This window comes from Phacochoerus africanus, chromosome 4, assembly GCF_016906955.1.
Source record: "Phacochoerus africanus isolate WHEZ1 chromosome 4, ROS_Pafr_v1, whole genome shotgun sequence".
NCBI lineage: Eukaryota > Metazoa > Chordata > Mammalia > Artiodactyla > Suidae > Phacochoerus > Phacochoerus africanus.
In genome coordinates, this window is record NC_062547.1 from 71,157,069 (window position 1) to 71,181,402 (window position 24,334).

At 50.8% G+C, this 24,334-nt stretch overlaps 2 protein-coding genes across 7 annotated transcripts in view; both read right to left on the bottom strand.

The window, feature by feature from the left end:
- The window catches only part of HNRNPM (heterogeneous nuclear ribonucleoprotein M), a 45,783-nt gene extending 41,172 nt beyond the window's left edge, over positions 1 to 4,611 (bottom strand). For 4 of the 6 annotated variants that reach the window (XM_047777217.1, XM_047777216.1, XM_047777214.1 and 1 more), the window contains exon 1: positions 4,326 to 4,480. In XM_047777217.1, the coding sequence (XP_047633173.1) occupies positions 4,326 to 4,438 (113 nt within the window). In that variant the 5' untranslated portion in view covers positions 4,439 to 4,480. Of the gene's footprint in view, positions 1 to 4,325 lie in introns of all 6 variants that reach the window. The other 2 variants (XM_047777212.1, XM_047777213.1) reach the window with 2 other exon arrangements.
- Positions 4,612 to 7,751: 3,140 nt separating this feature from the next.
- MARCHF2 (membrane associated ring-CH-type finger 2) lies at positions 7,752 to 22,815 on the bottom strand. Its single transcript, XM_047777266.1, has 5 exons — positions 22,681 to 22,815; positions 18,012 to 18,250; positions 12,847 to 13,042; positions 11,187 to 11,396; positions 7,752 to 8,346 (listed from the first exon to the last, which is right to left on the bottom strand). Exons 2-5 carry the CDS (start codon positions 18,185 to 18,187, stop codon positions 8,188 to 8,190), a joined length of 741 nt encoding a protein of 246 aa, XP_047633222.1. The 5' UTR covers positions 18,188 to 18,250; positions 22,681 to 22,815; the 3' UTR covers positions 7,752 to 8,187.
- Positions 22,816 to 24,334: the final 1,519 nt, after the last annotated feature.

The following is a 24,334-nucleotide window of genomic DNA, read 5'->3' on the forward strand; positions in this document are numbered from 1 at the left end:
CCATCCGGCACAGTGGTTAACAAATCCGACTAGGAATCATGAGGTCTCGGGTTCGTTCCCTGGCCTTGTTCAGTGGGTTAAGGATGTTGCCGTGAGATGTGGTGTGAGTTGCAGTCACAGCTCGGATCCCGCATTGCTGTGGCTCTGGCATAGGCCAGTGGCTACAGCTCCGATTAGACCCCTAGCCTGGGAACCTCCATATGCCGTGGAAGCAGCTCAAGAAAAGGCAAAAAGACAACAACAATAAAAAAAAAACTAGCCCAGTGGGACCATGGCTGAGGAAACCTAGGTATTCTACTCCTTATAGGCTACCAAAAGAGCAATTCAGCTTTCACCTCTATGACTGCAAAACATGATAATGGGAGAACCTATCTGAGAACCCTTAAATGAAACAAGCAACCTAATCTGCAGACTAATATTTCCTTGCTTATCCATGAATAAAATCAAATATCAAAATGAGAGCAAAGACCTAGGAGCAGGCAGCATGCATTCAAGCAATCCAGGGCTCCCATTCTAATCCTGAGCTCACAATCTATTATGTCTCAAAATTATTTTTATCAAGTATACAATCACTTTGGTTTTCAGCAAACACTCAAATCACTACAAAGAACAGAGAATCTGGTTTAAATTAAAACAAACAAAAAGCACAAAACACAAACCGCTTCAAATAACTGTGTTTAGTAATACCTCGGTGGTATTGTGGAAGCAGCAAGGGCTTTGGAGTCAAGATGGTCTCCCCCAGACACTTTGGGTCATTTTCCTTAACCTATGGTTTCTAAATTGTTAATGTTTTTCTCGACTGTAAAACAGCAGTAACACTAACATTACCTCCCCAGGAATGTATACTAAATTTTTATTCTTAAAATAGCCAATTCAGGAGTTCCCGTCGTGGCGCAGTGGTTAACGAATCTGACTAGGAACCATGAGGTTTCGGGTTCAATCCCTGCCCTTGCTCAGTGGGTTAACGATCCGGCGTTGCCGTAAGCTGTGGTGTAGGTCGCAGACACGGCTCGGATCCTGCGCTGCTATGGCTCTGGCGTAGGCTGGCAGCTACAGCTCCGATTTGACCCCTAGCCTGGGAACCTCCATATGCCGTGGGAGCGGCCCGAGAAACGGCAAAAAGACTAAAATAAAATAAAATAAAATAGCCAATTCATTTTTTAGTTTTCTGATTCAGTCACAAGCTTAATCTAGAAGTGGAGAAGGTTAAATCACTGGTTTTTAAGAGTATGGTCCAGGGAGTTCCCGTTGTTGTGGCACAGTGGCTAACGAATTCGACTAGGAACCATGAGGTTTCGGGTTCGGTCCCTGGCCTTGCTCAGTGGGTTAAGGATCCGGCGTTGCCGTGAGCTGTGGTATAGGTCACAGATTCGGCTCAGATCCCGCGTTGCGGTGGCATTGCTGTGGCTCTGGCGTAGACCCCTAGCCTGGGAACCTCCATATGCTGCTGGAGTGGCCCTAGAAATGTCAAAAAAAAAAAAAAAAAAGAGTATGGTCCAATCTTTATTTTTTTAATTAAAAAAAATTTTAAATTGAATCTTAAATATTCCTCTAAAATAAATGCTTTTACCCCTTAACTAAAATATACTCTAACTCTGAATCTTGACTTACTTTAGCTGGAATAGATTTCTCATCAAAATAAAACAAATCCTCCTCTGAAGAAAAGGAATTGCAAACAAGCGATCTTATGTGGGGGTCCACATCAAGCTTGCTATCCCACTGCCTTTTAGGTTTACAGCACACTCCACTCCTGATGGAGACAAAGGTAAAAATAACCTAGTTTCACTCACTTCCCATCCCTCAAAGGCTTTCAAGATAAAAATCTAAATGCCTTAGCCTGGAATTCATTGCCCACCAGCTGGCCCCCAGTGTTCCAGCAGTTTCAGTTCTTTATAAATTTGCAAAGAATCTATCAAAATCCCTAGTCTTTGGACACTCCTCTTTGACTCTTCCCCATCATCTTTCATCCTCCTCCTCCTCCTGGAAGAACATCTCCTGCCCATACCCCAACAAGTTGGGGGGGGAGGGGAGCCCCTTCATACCCATACCTGGTTAACTCCTTTTACCTCAATCACAGCACAATTACCTTAATACAAAAATATTCATTAGCCTCCCCTTATGAGCATGGGCTTCATTTTCTAAAGACCTCTGTTTGGGGAGTTGCCCTGTGGCCAAGCAGGTTAAGAACCAGACTAGAATCCCTGAGGATGTGGGTTCCATCCCTGGCCTCACTCAGTAGATTAAGGATCCAGCGTTGCTGTGAGCTGTGGCATACGTCGCAGATGCAGCTCTGATCCCCCACTGCTGTGGCTGTGGTGTTGGCTGGCAGCTGCAGCTCTGATTCAACCCCAGACTGAGAACTTCCATATGCCGCAGGTGCAGCCATAAAAAGACAAAAAATAATAATAATAAAATTTAAAGAGTTCTACTTCAAAAGCCTCATAATGCAAAAAAAGGGAAACAAAAACCAGTTTTCCAGTGGCCCTACAAGATCTAAGTGTTGTTAACTTCCTAAAATACTCTCTGTTAAGCAGTCCCAGATTGAGATTCTTTTCAACTAGAGCTCTTTTGTCTTGAAAACCTTCAGATTCTAATGTGTTATGTTTGTCAAATAAAAGTCACAATATGATTATTTTGAAATGGACAGTAGAAAATGGGAAAGTTGAAAAATGTACCCCAGATGTTAAAATCTGTAACTGATAACTTCTCAGCTAATACAGTTCTAGCAGCACTCCACCCTGTGATAACTGCTTTGATAGGAGAAAAAAAAAAAAAAGGAAATCAAATGTATCTTAAAGGCTTCCAAATACAACCCTCAAAAATCCTACTAGGCTCCCTACTAGGTAATGAAAAAAGTCTAGATGAACATGGCCCTTTCCAGAGCTTTCAATAATAAAGGGTTGGGAATACTTTCTCTTTATTTCCAGGGACCATGGTATTCTGTCCCCCACCCCCAAGTTTAGCAACATGGCTAGTATTTAGTGAGTGTTTATTAACAAAGTTCTTTAACTACATTCACTTTTACTTCCCACAAACTCTAATGATGCACATTAAAAACTTGTGGAAAGACAAATTCAGAAAAGACAGAACGCCTAACACAGGTAACCAGGAAGAGAGGGAGATGGGAAGTTATTGTTTAATGGCTACAGTTTCTGTTTGGGATGATGAAAAAGTTCTGGACATGGACACTGGTGATAGCTGCACAATACCGCCAACACACTTGATGCCACTGAATCGTACACTTGAAAATGATTAAAATTGTAAACTTCACCTTCGGTTTATGTTACAATTCCCACCCCCCAATAATTTTTTTTAACGTGCATGGGAAATCAAATGCGCACCCAGGCTTCCCCTCTCCTCCCCCCACAGCTGCTGGTCAGGGCCAAAACGTCTCTCCGCATCTTTCAGAGGCTGTAATCACAGTGGGGTTCACGAGAACACAAGACGTTACTTTAAAGTGTTAAGAAAACCTTAAATACCAAGGACCCAAGAAAGAGCCTCAAACAGGACTCGAAAAGGTGACGGAGTTTGGATTGGGTGAATCCGCCTAATGATGGAAAACCTTCTGGAACACGGAAGAGGATGTTTCCCTTTTATTCCCTACACTTTGTTTTTACGGCTGAACACTGAAGAACAAACGGTTCCATCTCTTCACAAATACCTACTGCGCACCTGGAAAGGAGGTGAGGGACCTGAGCCTGCGCCTGAGCGTCGAGCAAGGGGCGGTTCCGACCAAGGCATTTCCCGCGAGGCGGGGGCGGGAGGGGGGGGAGGGGAAGGCGGGGGGAGGAGGCGCCCCGAGCCGACCTCGCGGTCCTTCCCGGTACCTACCCGCCTCTGCTACCGTTTACCCAGACTGACCGCGCGCAAAGCTCTGCGTGCGCACTCCCTCCCCTCCCCTCCCCCCACTTTACGGATCGAGAAACTGAGACCCCGGGCGATAGGGAAGGGATGCGAAACCACGCGCCCAAGGTCATCCGATAGGCCAGCGGGTCGCGGGCTCTCAGACTGGTCGGCTTCTGCGCCCGCGCGCCATTATCCCCGCACGCAAGTCTGGGCCTGAGGCCTCGGCGTCAGGGTCGGATCCGGCCTACAGGGACCGGAGAAGTTGAGAGCCGAAGCATGGGAGGAGGGAGCGGTCCTGAAGGCACTCCCGGGGCCGCCCAGCTTCACCTCTCACAGTCTTTGACGCCCCTACTCTCGGCAGACCCTGCCGGGAAGGCCCGGCCAAAGCCGCGCCTGGAGAAGGCCGCCAACAGACCTAACGGAGCTGCCGCCGGCCGCCGTGAAAGTGCCCGGCCTGAGAGAAGCCATAGGATACTCACCCTTTCGGGCCTGGAGCTCCGTTGCCGGTCGGCACGCCGGGCGCGCCGCTCTCCTCCTCCATTTTAGGCTCTGTCGCCGCCACCTCGGCCGCCGCTTCGACCCCTGCCGCCATTTTCTTCGCGTCTGGGCTTTGTGTGAGCGAGCGGGCTGCGCGGCGCTGCGCCTGCGCGCTCACATGACCCGGCGCGACCAGTAACGCCTGCGCGCGCCGCGGCGGCCTCCGGCCTCTTTCCCTCACGCCCCGGGCCACGCCCCCCGCCGCGCGCAGGCGCGGACCATCAGCTGTTAATTCATTCTCGCGTTTGGCACCTCCTGGATTCACCATCCGCTCTCGAGGTCTGGCAGGGAAGGCATCCTTCCATTTCCCTACCCGGGCCCGGTAACTCCAAGGTATCTGTAAACAGAGGTGGGGCAGAAGGGCAGCGAAATACTATACTAGGGTATAAGCGAGTTAGCCAGGCAAGGGTAGGACACTGAAGGGCCAGGCAGTAAGACAGATGTGCAAAATGCTCTCTCTAAGCAAGTATCCTGCACCAAGAATACCTGGGCTCTATCCGACCTATCTCCCACCGCTCTAAGAACTCCTGGATGCAGAGCCCTCTCACCGAACCCATCCATTAACAGCCAAACGCATGACTGGAGACTTAGTATGTGCTTATGCACGTTTCCTGAGTGAATGAAAAAGCAAGAAGCCAAACGTGATAGAAATCACATAATGGAAGAAATGGTGGGGTCCTTGCTGCCTGATCTTGGGTCCCTCTGGCTCCCTTCCCCAGAAGCCACCCCTATCTGGAACTTTGAAATGCTTTACTGGATCTTGCATGAGTTCCCACCTAACCACCAAACTCTAAGCTCACAAAGGAAGAGATGTTTTGTTTTCCTCTCCCTCTCACTGAATAACTACATTTCCTTCGACTCTGGGGGACTATCCCACCTGCCGCACCCTCCTCCAAATAAAACCCTTAATTTGGGCTGGTATTCTGAGTGGATTAAGAACTTCAGTCCCAGAGAATAAACCCAGTAGCCCAGCCTGATCCGAGGCTAGGCCCCACCTCTCCTTTCAGCTCCCGTTCCCACTGACTTCCCAAACTTCAGACTCACAGGGTTCCTTCAATTGCCCTCTGCAAGCCCCTCCCCTCCTAAAATCTCTGATCTACTAAAATCCTCTGTTCTTTTTTTTTTCCCCCTAGGTACTTTATTTTTTTTATTGCTCAATGAATTTATTACATCTATAGCTGTACAATGATCATCACAATCCTAAAATCCTCTGTTCTTACCAACCCTTTTCCCATGGCCCCACTGGGATCTCAATTTACCTTTCTCCCTCTGAGATCTCTCTAGACCAGAAGGGGTCCTGGTCCAGAAGAAGCCAAAGCCTCACAAATCTCTGAATTCCCTTGTCCCACAGGGCTCAAAAATTGCAGAAGAGGGAGTTCCCTTCATGGCTCAGTGGTTAATGATCCTGACTAGGATCCATGAGGATGTGGGTTCAATCCCTGGCCTCCCTTCATAGGTTAAGGATCCAGTGTTGCCATGAGCTGTAGTGTAGGTTGCAGACACAGCTAGGAGCCTGCGTTGCTCTGGCCCTGGCATAGGCCAGCAGCTGCAGCTCTGATTTGATCCCTAGCCTGGGAACTTCCATATGCTGTAAGTGTGGCCCTAAAAAGAAAAAGAAAAAAAAATTGCAGAGGAGTCCACAGCAGTCTGTCAGAATAAGGGAGAGGAGTCCGAAAACAAAACAGCAGGGGGAGTTACTGTTGTTGTGGCTCAGCAGGTTAAGAACCTGACCAACATCCATGAGGATGCGGGTTTGATCCCTGACCTAGCTTGGTGGGTTAAGGATCTGGCGTTGCCATTAGCTGTGGTGCAGGCCACAGATGTGGCTCAGATCCTTTGTGCCTGTGGCTGTGGCTGGCAGCTGTAGCTCTGATTTGACCCCTAGCCTGGGAACCTCCATATGCCGCAGGCGAGGCTCTAAAAAGCAAAAAAAAAAAAAAAAATTTTTGCTTCACCTCACACCCCATATTGAAAACTTGCTATAAACAGCTTATTAGAAACAAGTTCCTTCTGCACAGCACGAGGAACTATATCCAATTTCCTGGCATAGACCCTGATGAACAAGAATATTAAAAAGAATGAATGTATTAAAAAAAAGAAGGTATATAGATGTATAACTGAGTCACTCTGTTGTACAGCAGAAATAGCACAACATTGTAAACCAACTATGCTTTCTTTTTTTCTTTTGCTTTTTAGAGCCACAGCCATGGCACATGGAGGTTCCCAGGCTAGGGATCAAATCAGAGCTACAGCTGCCAGCCTACACCATAGCCACAGCAACACTGGGTCCAGGCGCATCTGTGACATACATCACAGCTCATGGCAATGCTGGATCCCCGACCCACTGAGCCAGGCTAAGGAGCAAACCCGAAACCTCATGGCTTCTAGTCGGATTCGTTTCCATTGAGCCACAATGGGAACTCCACAGACAGAGATTCCTTCACAAAACAACAGACCAGCCAGGCACTGTACTAGGCCCTGATGGATATGCAAACTCAGGTGAGTGAGCCCAAGGCTCTGAGCCTCAGTTTGCCCATCTGCAAATGGGATTAATAAGGGAACCCTGGCACCCATCTCTCAGGAATGCCCTGAGTGGTCCGAGGCAGAGCATTCCCATTGTGGCTCAGCAGTGATGAGCCCAACTAGTACCCATGGGTTTGATCCCTGGCCTCCCTCAGTGGTTAAAGATCTGGCATTACCGTGTTGGTCAAAGATGGGGCTGGGATCTGTTGTTGCTCCATATGCCCTCAAGGGTAAAAAGCTCAGAAAGTGCTCAGGAAGGGGATGCTGTCATTAGCATGACCATATTCTGCTTCTTTTCCTGAGTCCTCTTGGAAGGGGACACACAAAGCTCAGCCCCAGGGCCAGGCAGACCTGGGGTCAGCCCCAACTCCACTTCCTAGCATTGTAGGACCCTAGATGGAGCCTTCCCTGCTTTGGACCTCAGTCTTCTCATCTGTAAGATGGAGGTAGTAGCCATTCCTCCCACTGAGAATGGTAGTGAGGGTCGGAGGGAAGATGTCCATTAAGGCTCAGAACTGGGCACCCCTTCAGGGTGACCCTAGGTAAGGGGTAAGGGTGAGTATTAGTTTATTAGTGTAAAGGACCCAGCATGGTGTCCTGCCAATGGTAGAGGCAATAAGTGGAAACTATGCTTCTCATGTTTATTTTAAATCATTTAATACATGGCCCTGCTACCTGCTCTTCCTTTGAAAATCCAGCCTTTGCTTCTAGCCCTGTGTTTCACAACAGATCCCTCAAACCAGCCGAGAGCATTTGCTGTTGCTCTGTTACCTGTGTGGTCCCTGCCTCCCCTGGGTCCCAGGGTCCCATTTTGAGGCCTCGGAAACATGTGACTGACAAGTCCATTTTGTCCAGCAAGGGCTCCTTTTATTCATTCCAGGGTGGGTTTTTGAAATGTGGTGTGCAACTTTATAAAGTCAAGGGTGCCAGGAAAGTGAGCCTGCCAGGTGCGGAAAAGTGCAAGAAGCTTGCAGAACCTCCCGGCCCAGTAGGTGCTCTCAGCTCGCCTCTGGCCACAGCTGCTGGCCCAGTAGGTGGACCTCAGAATGAGATCAGGGTGCCTGGTCCATCCGTAGCTCGAGACCACATCCATCCATCCTCCTCAAGTACAAGAGAGTGCAAGATGATCTGACGCTGTTTTCACACGGGATCACAGAATCGGCTCTGCTTGGCATCTCTTGGCCTAAGAAGCGTTCTGGCCGTGCAGGAAGGGTCAGGCCGTGGCTGTCCTTCCAAATTCCAGGGCATTGCCAGCTGCCTCTGGTCCTGCCAGCCCAGCCTTCACACAGGTGTCTCCTCTGCCACTTTCTTCAGGAGTCCAGCGGCCAGCGGGGAGTGTTGGGTGCCCTCGGAGCCATCGGAGGTCCGGATCTTCAGGCGCACTTTCTGGTTGGTCCTTCTCCATTCGGAGTACAGCTGGCAATGGTAGCGGAATGAGACCTGTGGGGCATGGCAGAGATGGGAGGGAGGGCCAGCCACCAGCCAGCCTCTACCCACCCTGAGAGCAGAAAACTGGGCCCCTGAGGCACCTGCCTTGACCCAAACCAGGGCCAGGCTCCTGCTTCCAGAAGTCCAGGCACTTGGCACAAAGACAGTGCACAAATACCTATTTACTCTCCCTGGGAACCTCCCTACTGCATTCAGGGCCCTGCAAAGTGGAGAGGCAGAGGGTCTGCAGCAGGGGGTGGGCGTGGGGGAGGAGCTCCCTTTCTGTCTCTCAAGGTGGCAGTGAAGTGATAGAGCCTCTTGGGTTTTGTTTTTTTTTTGTTTTGTTTTGTTTTTTTGCTTTTTAAGGCTGCACTGGCAGCATATGAAGGTTCCCAGGCTGGGGGTCAAATCAGAGCTGTAGCTGCTGGCCTACACCACAGCCACAGCAATGCCAGATCTGAGCCATGTCTGTGACCTACACCACAGCTCGTGGCAACGCTGGATCCTTAACCCACTGAGCCAAGGGATTGAACCTGCATCTTCATGGATCCTGGTCAGGTTTGTTAACCACTGAGCTATGAAGGGAACTCCCAGATAGAGCCTCTTGGAAGGGGCCAGGTGTCAATGGGTCACATAACTGCCAAAACTTGGAAGCAACTAAGATGTCCATCAGTAGGTGAGTGAATAAATAAACTGTGGGATAGCCAGACGATGGAATTTTTTGGGTTTTGTTTTGTTTTCTTTTTTCAGCTGCACTCCTGACTTATGGAAGTTCCCGGGCTGGGGATCGAACCTGTGCTGCGACAGAGGTGATGCCAGTTCCTTAAACCACTGTACCACAGTGGGAACTCTCAGACAACCGAATGGTATTTGGTGCTAAAAAGAAATGAGCTATCAAGCCATGAAAAGACACGGAGGAGCCTTAAATGCATATGACTGAGAGAAAGAAGCCAATGTGAAAAGGCTATAGACTGCATGATTCCAACTATAGAACAGTCTAGAAAAGGTAAAATTATGGAGACAGTATAAGGATCAGTGGTTGCCGGGGGCTGAAGGATGGAAGGATGAACAGGCAGATCACAGAGAACGAGTTTCAGGGCAATGAAAATTCTCTGTATCCACTCTAGTGGTGGATACATTATACATTTGCTTTTTTTTTTTTTTTCTGCTTTTCAGGGCCGCACCCATGGCATGTGGAAGTTCCCAGGCTAGGGGTCAAATCAGAGCTGCAGCTACCGGCCTATACCACAGCCACAGCAACTCAGGATCCAAGCCATGTCTTCGACCTCACAGCCACACTGGATCCTGAACACGCTGAGTGCGGCCAGGGATCAAGCCTAGGTCCTCATGGATACCAGTCAGATTTGTTTCTGCTGAGCCACAGTGGGAACTCCTATACATTTGTCTTAAACCCACAAGTTGAACCAAAAGTGAACCCTTGGAAGTTCCCTGGTGGTTCAGTGGGTTAAGGATCTGGTGTTATCACTGCTATGGCTCAGGTCGCTGCTGTGAGGCAGTTTCAATCCCTGGCCTGGGAACTTCCTCATGCCACGGATGTGGCCAAAAAAAAGAGGAGTGAACCCCTAATGTAAACTATAGACTTAGGGTGATAATGTGTCAATGTAGGTTCATCGATTGGAATAAATTCACGGCACTGGTGCCATGTTGATAGTAGGGGAGGGTTTTTGAGAACTCTGCTTCCTGCTCCATTTTGCTGTAAACCTTCAACTGCTCTAATGAATAAGATCCACTAAAAAAAAAAAAACAAAAAACTTTTTTTTTTCTCAAATAAATGTCAATGGTTCATACTCTTTGACCAAGCAAGTTCCAGGGAACATTTGCACGGGTGGCACCCAAAACATTGTTTAGAACGGCAAGGAAAGAAGAAGGAAAGGGGGAAAAAAAAAAAAACACGTTGTAAAGAATCCCAGTGTCCATCAAAAAGGATTAGTTACATAAATACAGCACATCCATACAATGAGTGGCTTTTGAGTGGCTGCCGTTTTTTGAAGGGACATTAGCAAAGTGAAAACAAGCTGACTGCAGAGCACGACCTACGATTTATTTGTGATTAACGAATCTGCTGGTGGATGTGCTGGGAAATAATTCTTGAGGAGGGAACACCTCCACAGCTAAATAACAGTGGTTCCATCTGAGGGTCTAGACTTTGGGGACGTTTCTTCTCTGAGCCAAGGTTCTCATGGCTGCCAGGAGCCAGGGCCAACACCCCCACCACAGACATTCTCTCTCAACCCGAGTCACTTTTTCTCTCTCTCTCATTCTCCTGCTCTTTTTTTTTTTTGTCTTTTTGCCTTTTCTTGGGCCGCTCCCGTGGCATATGGAGGTTCCCAGGCTAGGGGTCGAATCGGAGCTGTAGCTGCCGGCCTACACCAGAGCCACAGCAACGTGGGATCCGAGCCGCGTCTGCAACCTACACCACAGCTCACGGCAACGCTGGATCTTTAACCCACTGAGCAAGGCCAGGGATGGAACCCGCAACCTCATGGTTCCTAGTCGGATTCGTTAATCACTGCACCACAAGGGGAGCTCCTCTCCTGCTCTTTCTCCCACAGCCTTTTGGTGTCTCTCTACCTCACTCCCTCTCCTCAGTCCAGTCTTAGTGGGTAGTGGGGCCTGCACTCAGTAGAGGTGATCACATGCCCTTGCATCCTTGGGGCAGCAGGCTCAAGACTGGCTGCCTCGACCTTGGTCAGATTTGGGATCTGGAGCTCCATAAATGCCGGAAATCGCTGCCACCCAAGAGCCACAAGCAGAGGCAGGCAGGGCACCCCACTCCAAGCCACTGGTCAAACCCCTGGCCTGACTGTTCCCAGATGCCGGAAACCACTCACCAGTGTCCAGAGGACATAGATGGTGAAGAGGGCGATGGTGAGGGCGATGAGTCCCACGGCCTCCAGCCGGCTGTGGAGCCGGAGGTGGTCCTGGGCCCCGCGCAGGCACAGCCAGCCTGAGATGGCAGCCAGCGGTGTGATGAACAGGAAGCAAACCATGTCACAGCACAGCGTCCGCTTCTCTGTCCGAGGCCCAGGGTCCTTCAGCCACTGTGGGGAAGAAGGGAGGGGGGAGCCGCTGAGGGGAACCGTGCCCTGCCGTCTCAAGAGCCTCCACCAAGGGGTGGTGGGTGATACCTCCAGGCCATGCGCCCCCCTCTGCTGATGCCCATCTTCATCGCTGGGCCCTGCAGAACCAGCCTCCTGCCTGGCACCTCCCTCTGCCCCTTCCTTCTCGCAAATACTTACTGAGACCAGGAAAGGCCAGGCCCTGACAGGTGCGGGGCGTTTCTGCCCCATTTTCCGGATGGGGAAACTGAGGGCACAGAGGGCCTGACCCATTTCTGCAAACTCACATGACTGGCCATCCACAAAGCCAGCATCAGAGCCCAGGAAGCCTTGCTCCAGGGCCTGTATGCTCTTGGCCACTGTGCTACACTGCCTGCCATGCTACTCTGCCTGCCACAGATGATGGGGCAAGAGGAATGGGCTTCATCACAAAATTCTGGTGAATGGAATGGAAAGAGTCCCTGCCCATATAGAACTTCCATGCTCATCTTGGGAGGCATGACACGCAGCAGATGATCAGGGCGGAGAAGGCTTTGCTGAGGAGGTGGCACCGTAGAGAACCAAATGAGCAGAAGGAGCAGCACGAGGAATGGAGGAGACGGCGCTCCAGGCTGTGGAAACAGCACGTGCAAAGGCACTGGAGTGGGAGTGTGTGGTCCAGACAGAGTGCAGTGGGGCAGGAGGCTAGAGCATGAAAGAAAGAGTTGGGGGGGCGGGGTTCGGGCAGGCTGACTCTTCCTCCCACTGTGCTTTTAAGAGCCCAGGTCCTCTGGAAGCCAGGGACCCTTCCAGGAGCCCCTACATCACCCAATCCCCAGCTTCATCGCCCTGCAGCTCTCAGCTGCCCAATGCCAAGCCAGGCAGGGAGGAGCCTAGAGGGCACCCAAGTGGCCAGCAGGGCTCTAGGAAGCTGTGTGGCTCCTACCAGGCCTGGGAATAAACCTGTCTCAACCCAGATCCGTTGACACTCAGACTACAGTTTAAGCTCCAGGTTTGGCCCACAAAATGTAGTAAGGCCACTACCTCTCCTTCTAGGCTCTCCCCTCCTCTAAATCACTCCACTCAAGCCACATGGGCTCTGTCAGGAACACCAAGCTCCTCCTGGCCTCAGGGACTTTGCAATGGCTGTGCCCTCTGCCAGGACTGCCCTTCCCCAGGTTGGGGCTCCTTCTCATTCCTTAGGTCTCAGCTTTAGGGTCACCTGAAGTGACCAAAACAGGAAGGGGGCAAAGGGTCTGTCAGGTCTGGAACCTCAGGCCTGCCTTACCCACCCCTATCAGCAGAATTGACTCTGGGGAGAGGAGAGAGATCCTCCTCATAGAGAAGCCACTTCCCCAGCCCACCAGGATTCCTCCAGGGCAGCTCCCTTCTCTGGCCCCATGCCTGTCTTCCTCCCCTCTGCCCACTCCAACCTCAAGGCTCCCAAGGGTACCTCTGTGAGGGGCCGGGGCCGCTTCTCCACTGCAAACTCCGTGTGGCACAGCTCACAGTAGCTGGTGTTGGATGAGGAAAGCCACCTCTCCAGACAGCTCTTGTGCACGGCGCCCAGTGTGCCAGTGCAACCACAAGGAGACAGCAAGCTCTCCCCATTCGCTCCCTCGTGGCAGATCCGGCAGAAGGGACCATCACTAGACACAGAGATGGGACATGTGAATAACAATCAAGCTTCTTGCCTGTGCCTGCTTCACTACACAGTGAACCCAGTTCAGCATTGCCCCTATGCTGCTACTTGGCAAACTCCTACTCAACCTTCAAAGCCCAGTTCCAAATGACCTTTCCCCTGGAAAACCTTTCCAGATTCCCACACTTAGAGTGACAGGATCCCTCCCCAGCATTGCTAAGGCACGTTTTTCGGTCCAGGGTGAGCATCCCTTGTGCCTGCCCGCCCAGCGTCCACTCCTCCTTTGCCTATAATACTACCCTGATTGTGCTGGGCAACCATCCCACTCTCAACTCTTGGTCCTCAAGATGACACCCCTGATGATCTCAGGCATGACCAATCAAAACACCACACACCCCTGGCCACAGGGGCTGACTCAGGGAAGGTCATGTGTGATGCAATCAAAATCACAGGGACTTAACTCCTGAAATTCTTTTTCTTCCCTAAACTCCAAAACTACAGGCAGCATGGCTGATATGTTTGGAGCTGCAGGCAACAGCCTGGTCTCCAGGTGGAGTCTGCGAATGATGCCAAAACCAAGGGTCACAAAGGAAAGCAGAGCCAAGAGATAAGGAGAGGCAGATTCTCAAGGACATCATCTGGATCCAGCCGCACCTGAAGACCATGCTACCTGAGCAACCTATATATCCAGGGAGAAGAGGTCCTTGGCTCCTCTGCTCTAGTGAGGCTCAGAAAACAGACATAAAAAATGTCTGCAGGAAGCTGCTTCAGGGAAGTCTCAGCCCCAGCCCGGTCTCTGGGGATGCTGGATCCTTCCTGGGGCAGCTCAGGAGACCAGGGGCGTGGCCTTGGTGGGCCCAGAGGCTGTCCAGCACATGAGTCATTGTTTTCCAGACATCTCTGCCCAGGGAGCGGACTGCGGGAACACTCGAAGGAGGCGGAGCAGTAGTACTGTTTTTCAGATAACACCAGTTTCCCCTCAGAAACTTTCTATCCTTTTCTCAGTGTGTCCTGCCAGGGGCAGGGCATGGCTGTTTGAAACCAAGAGGCTGAGCTGAGCCCTCAGGTCTGCTTTCTGGTCCTAGGTCCTGGGCCCGGGCTGCTGCTTTCTCCCCGCAACGTCAGAAGGGCACTCTGGCTCCGCTTGGCTCCCACCCTGATTCCAGGCTCCCCACACACATCAAGTTAATAGGAAAGGGATCCCTCCCCCGGAAACCAAGCTGGGAGGTGGAAATGATGCATATCTTACGGGATGACCCACGTCAGTTCAGGGTTTGTCCCGGGGCACCCTACTTTGGAGGTGCAAGTTCAGAGAAAACAAGACAGAAGAGCACTGATTTTTTCTTGAGCACTTAGGAGGTACCACGCCCCATTCAAGGGTAACATCTGGGTTAAGTGGTCTTGTTCTCACAGGGAGCCTGTGAGGAAGGCCCCCATTGTACAGATAGGTTAAACAGAGGCATGGAGGGGTTAACCTGTTTGTGCAAACTCACACAGCTAGTGGTCGGTGAAGCTGGGATTTGAACCCAGGAAGTTGCTCCAGGGCCTGTGTACCCTGAGCCACTCTGTTGCCTGCCACAGGTGGTAGGGCAGCAGAAATGGGCTTCATGCGTGAAATTCTGGCAGGGAAATAATGCAAATGACATGAATGAGGAGGAAATGGGATGGGGCAATGGGTGAGACATCCAGTGACCCCGGTGGGGCCACCCAGAGCATGCCCCATGGGCAGGAGAAGAGAGAGAGTGAGTGAGGAAGAAAATAGGAGCCCTGTGGAATCAGGCAGCGGGAGGAGGCCAGGTGGGAGGGCCAGGGGTGCAGAAATGCTCAGGGCAGCTTCCAGGAGGGTCGGGGCCAGCTCACAGAGGTCAGAGGGGCCCAGATGCTGGCCCCAAGCCTGTGCCTCTGTGGGTTGTCCTGGGCCCTGGAGAGGCTTCCTGGGCCTTCCTCTTTGGCCTCTGAAGTTTTCAGGGTCCAGAACTCTCTTCCCCACTGGGGGCATCTTGTGCCCCCAGGAATCAGAGTCTCCTTTGAAGTGAAATGGAGGTTGATTGATTTTATGGTCATGGAACCAGCCAGGCGCTGATTACACTATCTTTGTCCCCCACCCTGGCTGCTCACGGATGGCAGGGGCTGGCTGGGAGGAGGAGTCACAGGGTGAGGGGAAGGAGGAGGACAGCAACCTGCTTGCGTGGCCTCTGCCAATCCCAGCCCCTCCCAGCACTGACGCCTGGGGAGACTGACCAGGAAGCTACAAGGAAGGCCACTTCCCTGAAGGATGATGACCCTGTGGAATAATAGCAGCCTTCCCTCTGGGAAGGGTTGTTCTTTTGCCCTGGCCTTCAGCCTGGGCAAGGTGGGGTTGGGCTGCCTCAAAAGGCAGAGGGGATAGCCAGCAAAAAAGAACATCATCTTGCTATTTGCAGCTGCATGGATGGACTTGGAGGGCTCTATGCTAAGTGAAATAAATCAGAGACACAGATACCATAAGCTCTCACTTATATGTGAAGTCTAAAAAAATACGGCAAACTAATGACCATAACAAACAGGCAAAAAAAAAAAAAAAAGCTGACTCACAGATAGAACAAACTAGTGGTTACCAGCGGGGAGAGGGAAGGGGGGAAGGCCACTATAGGGGTAGGGGAGAGGCTAACAAACCATCGGGTATAAGACAGGCTACAGGGATGTATTGTACAACACAGGGAATACAGCCAACATTGTGTGGTAACTGAAAGAAGTGTAATCTTTCAAAAAATGTATAAACGTTTTTAAAATTAAAAAAAATCGGAAAAAAAAGGAGGGGGAAATGTATACATGTAAGGATAACTTGATCCCCTTGCTGTACTGTGGGGGAAAAAAATAAATTATAAAAAAAAAAATCACACTACCATATAATCCAGCCGACCCCACCCCCACCCCCACTGCCCAAAAAAGGCTGGGGGCCAGATCAGGAGGGCCCTGTGGTCTCAGTGGGCTGGGCTGTCCTGACCACCTGCTGGGCCGAGGAGGGGCTGCTCTGCTGCTGCTGCTTGCCTGGGTCTCTGAGGGTGGTAGGGGAGGCTGATAGGACTGAACACCCCCCCTACACCCAAAGGGGAGCCCGATTCAAGCCTCAAGCTCTGCTCACTGGCAGGTGTCCAGCTCCCTCTGGGTCTCTGTTTTCCCAGGTGTGAAAAGAGAGGAGGGGGGGGCAAGGTGAAGTGAACTCACTCATTGCCCCTCAGGAGCCCAGTGGAGGAAGACCTCCTCCCTGTCTCTGGCCCTGATAGCTCTGGCTAGGAAGCCCCTGAGCCCACAAGGATCCTTGTTCCCAACCTGGCTACACCTCCAGCCACACAGATCCTGTCCTGACTTCAAGGGGTCTGATGGAAATGCAGACAGAAAAATAACATCCTGGAGTTCCCGTTGTAGCTCAGCAGGTTAAGAACCTGACTAGGATCCATGAGGATGTGAGTTCAATCCTGGCCCTCAGTGGGTTAAGGATCTGGCAGGTATGCCCCCGCCCCCCCAAAAATATAACACAAAATCCCAACATCCTAGAGGAAGGCCAGAGGGAGAATTCCAATCTCATCCGGGCTCAGGCAAGGCTTCCTGAAGGAAGTGATGCCAGGCAAAGACTGAGAGGGTGACCAGGAGTGGGCTCCCTCCAAAGCACTGCAAGGCTTCCATCTGCTTCTTTTTATGTTTGAATGAAAAGCTTAAGAATTAATTCTGACACCTGCTACAACAGGGATAAACCTTGAGGACATGATGCTCAGTGAAGTAAGCCAGTCACAAAAGGATAAATACTGTCTGATTCCACTTATAGGAGGTCCCTAGAGGAGTCAGATGCGTAGAGACAGGAAGTAGGATGGTGGGAGCCAGGGGCGGTGGGGGGGGGGAGATGGAGAATTAGTGCTTAGTGAGGACAGAGTTTCAGTTTTGCAAGATCAAAAGAGTTGTGGGGTTGAAAGGTGGTGATGGTTGCACAACAATATCAAAGTACTTCAAGCCACTGAGCTTTACACTTTTTTCCTCTTCTTTTTTTGGCTGCCCCGACGCATATGGAGTGCCTGAGTCAGGGATCAGATCTGAGCTGCAGCTGCGCTGTGGCAACACCAGATTCTTTTAACCCACAGTGCTAGGGGATCCAACCTGCTTTCTGGCACTGCAGAGATGCTGATCCACTTGTGCCACAGTAGGAATGACTCTTTTTTTTTTTTTTTTTGGTCTTTTTAGGGCTGAGGCATATGAAGGTTCCCAGGCTAGGGGTCGAATCAGAGCCACATCCTCATGGATACTAGTCAGATTCATTAACTGCTGAGCCACAATGGGAACTCCACTACACTTTTTTTTGAACTGTACATTTTTATTTTTATTTATTTTTTTATTAAAAAAATTTTTTTTTGCCATCTCTTGGGCCACTCCGGCATATGGAAGTTCCCAGGCTAGGGGTCAAATCGGAGCCATAGCCACTGGCCTACGCCACAGCCACAGCCACAGCAACTCGGGATCCAAGCCGTGTCTGCAGCCTACACCACAGCTCACAGCAATGCTGGATCCTTAACCCACTGAGCAAGGCCAGGGATCTAACCCGAAACCTCATGGCTTCTAGTCGGATTCGTTAAACACTGGGCCACGACAGGAACTCCTGAACTGTATATTTTTAAATGGCCAAGAAGGTAAACTGTATGTTCTATTCCACTCCTACCCTACCCCACCCAACCCTGTCTTGGCATCCGCAACATCAGGAAGTTCCTAGACCAGGGATTGAACTTGCACCACAGCAGAATTCCTGGAGTTTCTGCTTTTCCTGAAGAATCAGACCTGGCTAGCTCAGGCCTCTGTTTCCATGTGGTGATTGCTGATTGGACCCCTTTTTCTGGTTTCTGTGCCCTCCTGGCGCCTCCAGGCAGTTGGATTCGGTCTGGGCTGGGGCTCTGCTTTGGCCCAAGAGTGGAGTGAGTGAGGGCAAAGATCTTGGCTTGGTCACCACTCACCTCGGCGTGTCCAAGGCCCGGATGACAGTGGAGAGGAGCCGGCCGTCCCTTGAAGTCACCTGGGCCACATACTGGGGTGGCCCAAGGCCCGTGGCCTCCACAACCTTGGAGAAGGCAGGGCTGTCAGAGCAGTCACACAGGGAGCCAGGGAGGTGACAGCAGTCACCCGTCGTCATGGCCACAGGGAGCCCCACGTCCTCAGGGCCCAAGGCCCATGGTCCCAGGAGCCTGGGGAGAGCCTACAAGAAGATTAAGAGCAAGGTAACTCCAGCTCTCTGAGCCTTGGTGGCCCAGTCTGTAAGATGGGGCTTTGTAGGGGGCTGCAAGGATTCAATGAGATCACATCTGCAGCTCAGCCCAGGCCTGGTGCACTCAGAGGTTCCGTCATATTATCTCTGACTCTCTGAAGGAAAGCCACACAGCCCAGCCCACGACACCACATTTTCAGACAGGAGAACAGCACTTAACATGGAGTGAGCAGCTTCTGTGTGGCAGGCCCCAAGCATATAACTTTCTGGGACCAGAACCATGCCTGCCAACCCTTAAAGACTGTTCTCTATGGACCGATTCCCAGGGCTGGGCTCAGAAAATATAAGCTTCAGGAGTTCCCATTGTGGCTTAGCAGGTTGTGAACCCAACTAGTATCCATGAGGATTTGGGTTCAATTTCTGGTCTCACTCAGTGGGTTAAGGATCCAACATTGCTAAGAGCTACAGGGTAGGTCACAGATGCAGCTCGGATCCTGCATCACTATGGCTGTGGTGTTGCTGTGGCGTAGGCTGGCAGCTGCAGCTCCAATTCAACCCCTAGCCTGGGAACTTCCACATGCTGCAAATTTGGCCCTAAAAAAAAAAGAGTATATGCCTACTTTGGAGCGAGTCAAAACTGAGCTAGAAACTTGGCCCAACAGACCAGAATGGTGAGTCACCTTGACCCTTCTGGTTCATGGCATCTTATAGGACTCTGAACTCCTTGATAATGCAGGCCATCTAGGAAGTGGCCCAGGCTGAGGAGGACTGTGGCAGTCTCTGTTCCCACTTGCCAGAGCAGCTGCCCTAAGCCATGCCTCTGTGCCCAAGAAGAGGCCACAGGAGAGAGCTGGAGCCTCAGGCAGCAATCTGAAGCCCCCCAGGTCTGACCTGCCAGAAGGAACCCTTGGCAAGCTCCTCTCCCATCCTAGAACCAGGCAGAAAGGCTTATGTGTTTCCAAGAATTTCCCCAAAAGTAATAGAGGCCTCTTGAAGCTGATACAGGTACCCTGGAGCTAAAGATCTCTGTCCCAAACTTGTTTCACACTCCACTGTTTGTCCCCAGAGGCTATGGTACAGAGACCCCAGAAATACTCACTTAGGTACCCCTACAGCCAGTTTTTACCAACCCTTGACAGTTAAACTCTGAGGCCGAAAGGGCAGGTGGCTGGGGGGAAGCAGCGTAAGTCACTGGCTAACTTTCTGCTGCCAGATCAACACTCTCAGAACAGCTCTGCCAGAACCCCTCCCAGGCCAACCTCCCCGCTACTTTTTTTGGCTGTGCCATGGCATGCAGAAGTCCCCAGGCTGGGGATTAAACTCAAGCCACAGCAGCAACCAAAGCCATGGCAGTGACAATGCTGGATCCTTAATCCACTGAGCCACCAGGAAACTCCCCAACAGGCCCTTCTGAGCCTCCATAGTTGGGCTGCTGTCAGCCAGATGAGCAAGTGTTGGCCCAGAGGCAGGACGAGCCCAGCAGGAAGGCTGTGTGACCGAGATAACATCCGCAGGGCAGCGGCCAGCCTGCCATGTTATATACACTGCTGTCCCTCCGAACGTCTGTAACCAGAGTTTCCAACTCAGAGGTCAGCAGGGAAGCCACTGGGCTACCCAAGGGGATGCATGCAGAAGGGAATTCACCCCTCTGCTCCTCCAAGGATGGGCATTTCCATGTCTGCAAGTAATTGGGAATCACAAGAATCATCACAGCTCCTGTATGTTAAGTTCTGCCATTTCTTTTGTTTTTTTAATAGGGCCCCACCCACGGCATATGGAAGTTCCCAGGCTAGGGGTCACATCAGAGCTGCAGCTGCCAGCCTACACCACAGCCACAGCAACGTGGGATCCAAACCACATCTGCAAACTATACCACAGTTCACGGCAACACTGGATCCTTAATCCACTGAGTGAGGCCAGGGATCGAACCCTCAACCTCATGGATACTAGTCGGATTCGTTCCCACAGCACCATAAGGGGAACTCCCAAGTTCTGCCATTTCTAATGAAAAACATTGGTAACTCTGCTGATGTAAGGCCTGCAAATCACCAAAATAATAAGAGCACCTACTGTTTTTGTTTGGTTTTGTTTTATTTTGGCCAAGCCCACAGCAGGCAAAAGTTCCAGGGCCAGGGATCAAACCCAGACAACAGCTGCATCCAAGCCACAGCACTGTAGCTCCTTAGTCTGCTGAGCCACCAGGGAACAGCTAGCAGGTACTGTTTATTAAGTACCTACTGCAAGCTGCGTACTGGACTAAGCTTAATGAACTCAAACAGTTGTTTTAAGTGTCTCCTTCAAAGGTCACCTCCTCAGAGAAGGCTTCCCTGACCACCTCAGCCAAAGTGCCATTGGTGTCCACATCACAAAATGTGCCCCTCTCTGAAATGTTCTTATTTCTTCATCTACTGGGTTGGTTTGTTTTGTCTTTTTAGGGCTGCACCCTTGGCATATGGCAGTTCCCAGGCCAGGGGTCCAATCAGACCTGCAGCTGCCCATCTACACCACAGCCACAGCAACACAGGATCCAAACTGTGTCTATAACCTACACCGGGGCTCACAGCAATGCCAGATCCTTAATCCACTGAGCAGGGCCAGGGATCAAACCCACATCCTCACAGATATTACTCAAGTTCATAACCCACTGAGCCACAATGAAAACTCTGAAATGCTCTTATTTCTTTGTCTACTGGTTTGACCATGTCTGCCTTCTACTCATTGGTCATCTCCAGTGCCTGGCCCTGTATCTGGTAGAGAGTTGCTGCATTCATTTCTCAGTCCCTACTCTGTGTAAGAGCAGGGTAAGAGAGCCAGGTCTCTTGCTCCCCAGACACTGGTCTGAAAGAACCCATGATGGGAATCAGAGATATTTAAAGGCTAGATATCTGTGAAGACCACAGAGGCTTGGACTTGGAAGAGGCCAAACTCAAGGCTGGATGCAAGGATAGGGTGGCTGCAGGCTGGACTTGGCTCTGAGGCTGCTGGAATGGGAGAGCAAGTCAAACTTGGCCCAACAACTGGAGATGGATTTCATTAAGTCTTCACAACAAACCTATGACCTAAGTCCAATAATTACCTCCATTGGATCGGTGAGGAGACTGAGGCTCAGAGAGGGGCAACTACTTGCCCAAGATCTCGCAGCTAAGACGGACAGTGTCAAGATTTGAACTTCATCTAGTGAGTGGTTCTGGGACTGAAAAGACCTGGGTTCTTTTAAGTCCTGACTCTGTTGCTGATGCTGTATATCCTGACACAAGTCACTGAGCTTCTCTGGACCTCATCCTTCTCCTCTGTCAGATAAGTTTGCAAAGCTAGTGGACTGTGTCTGCTGAGGGGTTTCCTGAGAAGAAGCTCCCAGGTTCGATTCCTCCAGCAAAGCTTGCCCTGGGCTCATCCTTTCCACATCCACCCAGCCTCCTTTATCTGAGGGCAGGAAACTGAGGGAAGAAGAGTCAGAGGACCCTAACTCCCCACAGTATCATCTCAGTACAGCTGCTTCACTCTCTGGGCCTCGGTTTTTCTCTTCTGTATAATGGGGGTTCCAGCTCTTACATGCATAAATATGAATGAGTTGATAAATATTAGCTTTTAGTTTAATTACTGTCATCAGCATATAGAGCTGTTGACAAGGTTTGATGAGACAAGGCACAGCCAGTGCCTGGCATACAGTAAGCACTCAACAAATGCTCATTAGTTTGTTGTTGTTGTTTTAGGTTAAATGTGGAGCCTAAGAAATGCATTCATTTTTCTTCACTTACCACAGAGAAGCTCCCATGTGCCCTTCAGTACTTGCATGGCCCTGTACCGAGGCCAGGTTCTAAGCCCAGCTCTGATCTTTAGTTGTTTTGTAGCCCTGGGCAAAAGACTAGACCACTCTGAGCCTTGATTTCTTCATCCATATAGCAGGAAACAGTTTTAGTACTTCTACCTAATATTGTCCCTAGAGGACAAAATGAGCTAATCCTATAAATTCTGGCTATCCCGTTTTGAGCACCCTCTAACAGCCAGGCACTCTGCTAAGCAAGTGCCTGTGTTATTCTATTTACAATTTCCCTGACAGAGCCCCTCTGAAAAGGAGGTTGGGGAAGGTGACTTGTCACTTATGGACCGCCTACTGTGTGCACAGCGCTTTCCTCATTTGCCACCTCCGGAATCCTCCCAACAGCCCCATTAGGTTGGCGCTGGGATGACCCGGTTTCACAGATAAGAAAATCCAACTCAGAGAGACACCTACTGTGTGCCAGACTCCGGGGGACCTCCTGCTGTCTCCGAAAGGGAAATTGCGATCCCTTAGTCCCTGGGAAGGCTGAGGCCGAGGGTCCGACTCTGGCGGTCCCGCCTGGGGGTCAGGCTCGGGCCTCAAACTAGGGGCCGGCCCGCGGATCGGCACCCCCTGGTCCCATCCTCCCGCCCGAGCCTACCTGATCCGCGGCCGGGCCGGGCAGCCGCGCAGGCCCCTCCGCTCGCCCCGGCCCTGGTCCCGGCCCGGCCGGTCCCGTCAGCGCCGCTAGCTCCGCTCCGGCCGGCACCTGCGTCCGGACACCGCCCGCCGAGCCGACGGTGCAACGGACCAATGGCGACCGCCTCTCGTCTATGCTGGCCAATTGCCTTGCACGTCCCGCCCTAGGAGGCGGGGTCAGAGGCGACAGGGACGTCCTGGGCCGCACAGGCTCCGCGGCGCAGGAGCTACTGGCTCCGCCCCCGCTGCGTCCTGGCTCCGCCCCAGACTCGGCCCCGCCCCATCCCGACTCCGGGTACCCGCGGGGCTGGTGGCGCCACCTGCGGACGACTAGAGCTTGCTGATAAATAAAACCGTTACAAAATTCAGCATGACACAGGCAAAGGGATTTGTAAGTGTCCATCACCTCCTTTAAGCTCCTTATCAGTCCTGGGGGAGGGATGAAACATCCGATCACATTTTACAGAGAGGAAGCAGAAGTCTAGAGAGGGGACCTGGAAGGTCAAAGCCAATCTCATTTATTCATCATTCACATTCATTAATGCATGTAATAGATTCATTCACTAGATGTAAAAAACATCCATTGAGAGGGTCTATTACGAGTGGGGCACTGTGCTAGGCGCTGTGGACGCAATGCTGAGTAACGCAAATATTATTGCCTTCTGGAACCTCAACCTAGGGAGTGAGACAGACATTAAACAGCCAGTTACGTAATTATTTAACTACGAAGGTGGTAAATTGTAGTAAGTGAGGGAGGCATATCATGGACTATTTGGAAAGTCCAAAAATACTTGAACTGACAACTAAGGTGTGAGTAGAGGTTCACAAGGAGAAAAGAGGGGGAAAGAATCCTAGGTAAATTTCAGCACATGCAAAGAGCCTGAGGTGGGATGGAGAATTGTCTCAATACTCCTTTCTCCCCCTTCCTCACCTTTGCTGAATATGTAAATCAGCTCAATTACATTAGGTTAAGTTCTTTCATGTTGTACTAGCTTATATTTTTCAAAAATGATAAATTATAACATTTTTAAAAAGATCACCTATAGAAGAAAGTAGAATAGAGGAAACAAAGATAGAAGCTAGATACTTTTTTTTATTGTTTTATGGGCAAACCAAAGCCAGAGGGAAATTCCCAGGCCAGGGATCAAACCCACACCACAACAGTGACAATGCTGGATCCTTAGCCCACTGGGCCACAGGAGAACTTCATGGCCTTTTTCTCATGGTAGCAAGATGGTTGCTGTGGCTCCAGGCATCACATCATCAATGAAGGCAGGAAAAAGGGAGTGGCATGGAGGTCTCAGCCCCGCCTGTCTCTTCTATAAGATGATGGTTGATAAATGATATTTCCAATTCCATCTTTGCGTACTTCCTTACTAGTTTAACAAGATTCTCCAGGGTGGCATTTTCTTGAAATTTTACCTGTCCCAGTTCTGAAATCAACCATTTCTCCAAGGACTTTTCCTTCTTTTCAGTGGAGAATACTATTTAGAAACCAAGATCAGGGTGTCAGTTGTGCTCATTACTACCACTAATTCTTTTTTTTTTTTTTTAGGGCTGCACCCATGGCATAGGGAAGTTACCAGGCAAGGGGCTGAATTGGAGATGTAGCCACA

What these genes read in the sequence shown, in the direction of transcription:
- MARCHF2 (XM_047777266.1), bottom strand. Translation starts at nt 18,187, where the DNA reads ATGACGACGGGTGACTGCTGTCACCTCCCTGGCTCCCTGTGTGACTGC. An exon ending in CGGGCCTTGGACACGCCGAG is followed by an intron (nt 13,043 to 18,011) that starts GTGAGTGGTGAC and finishes CTCTGTGTCTAG; the next exon opens with TGATGGTCCCTTCTGCCGGA. An exon ending in GGCCCCGGCCCCTCACAGAG is followed by an intron (nt 11,397 to 12,846) that starts GTACCCTTGGGA and finishes TCTTCCCCACAG; the next exon opens with TGGCTGAAGGACCCTGGGCC.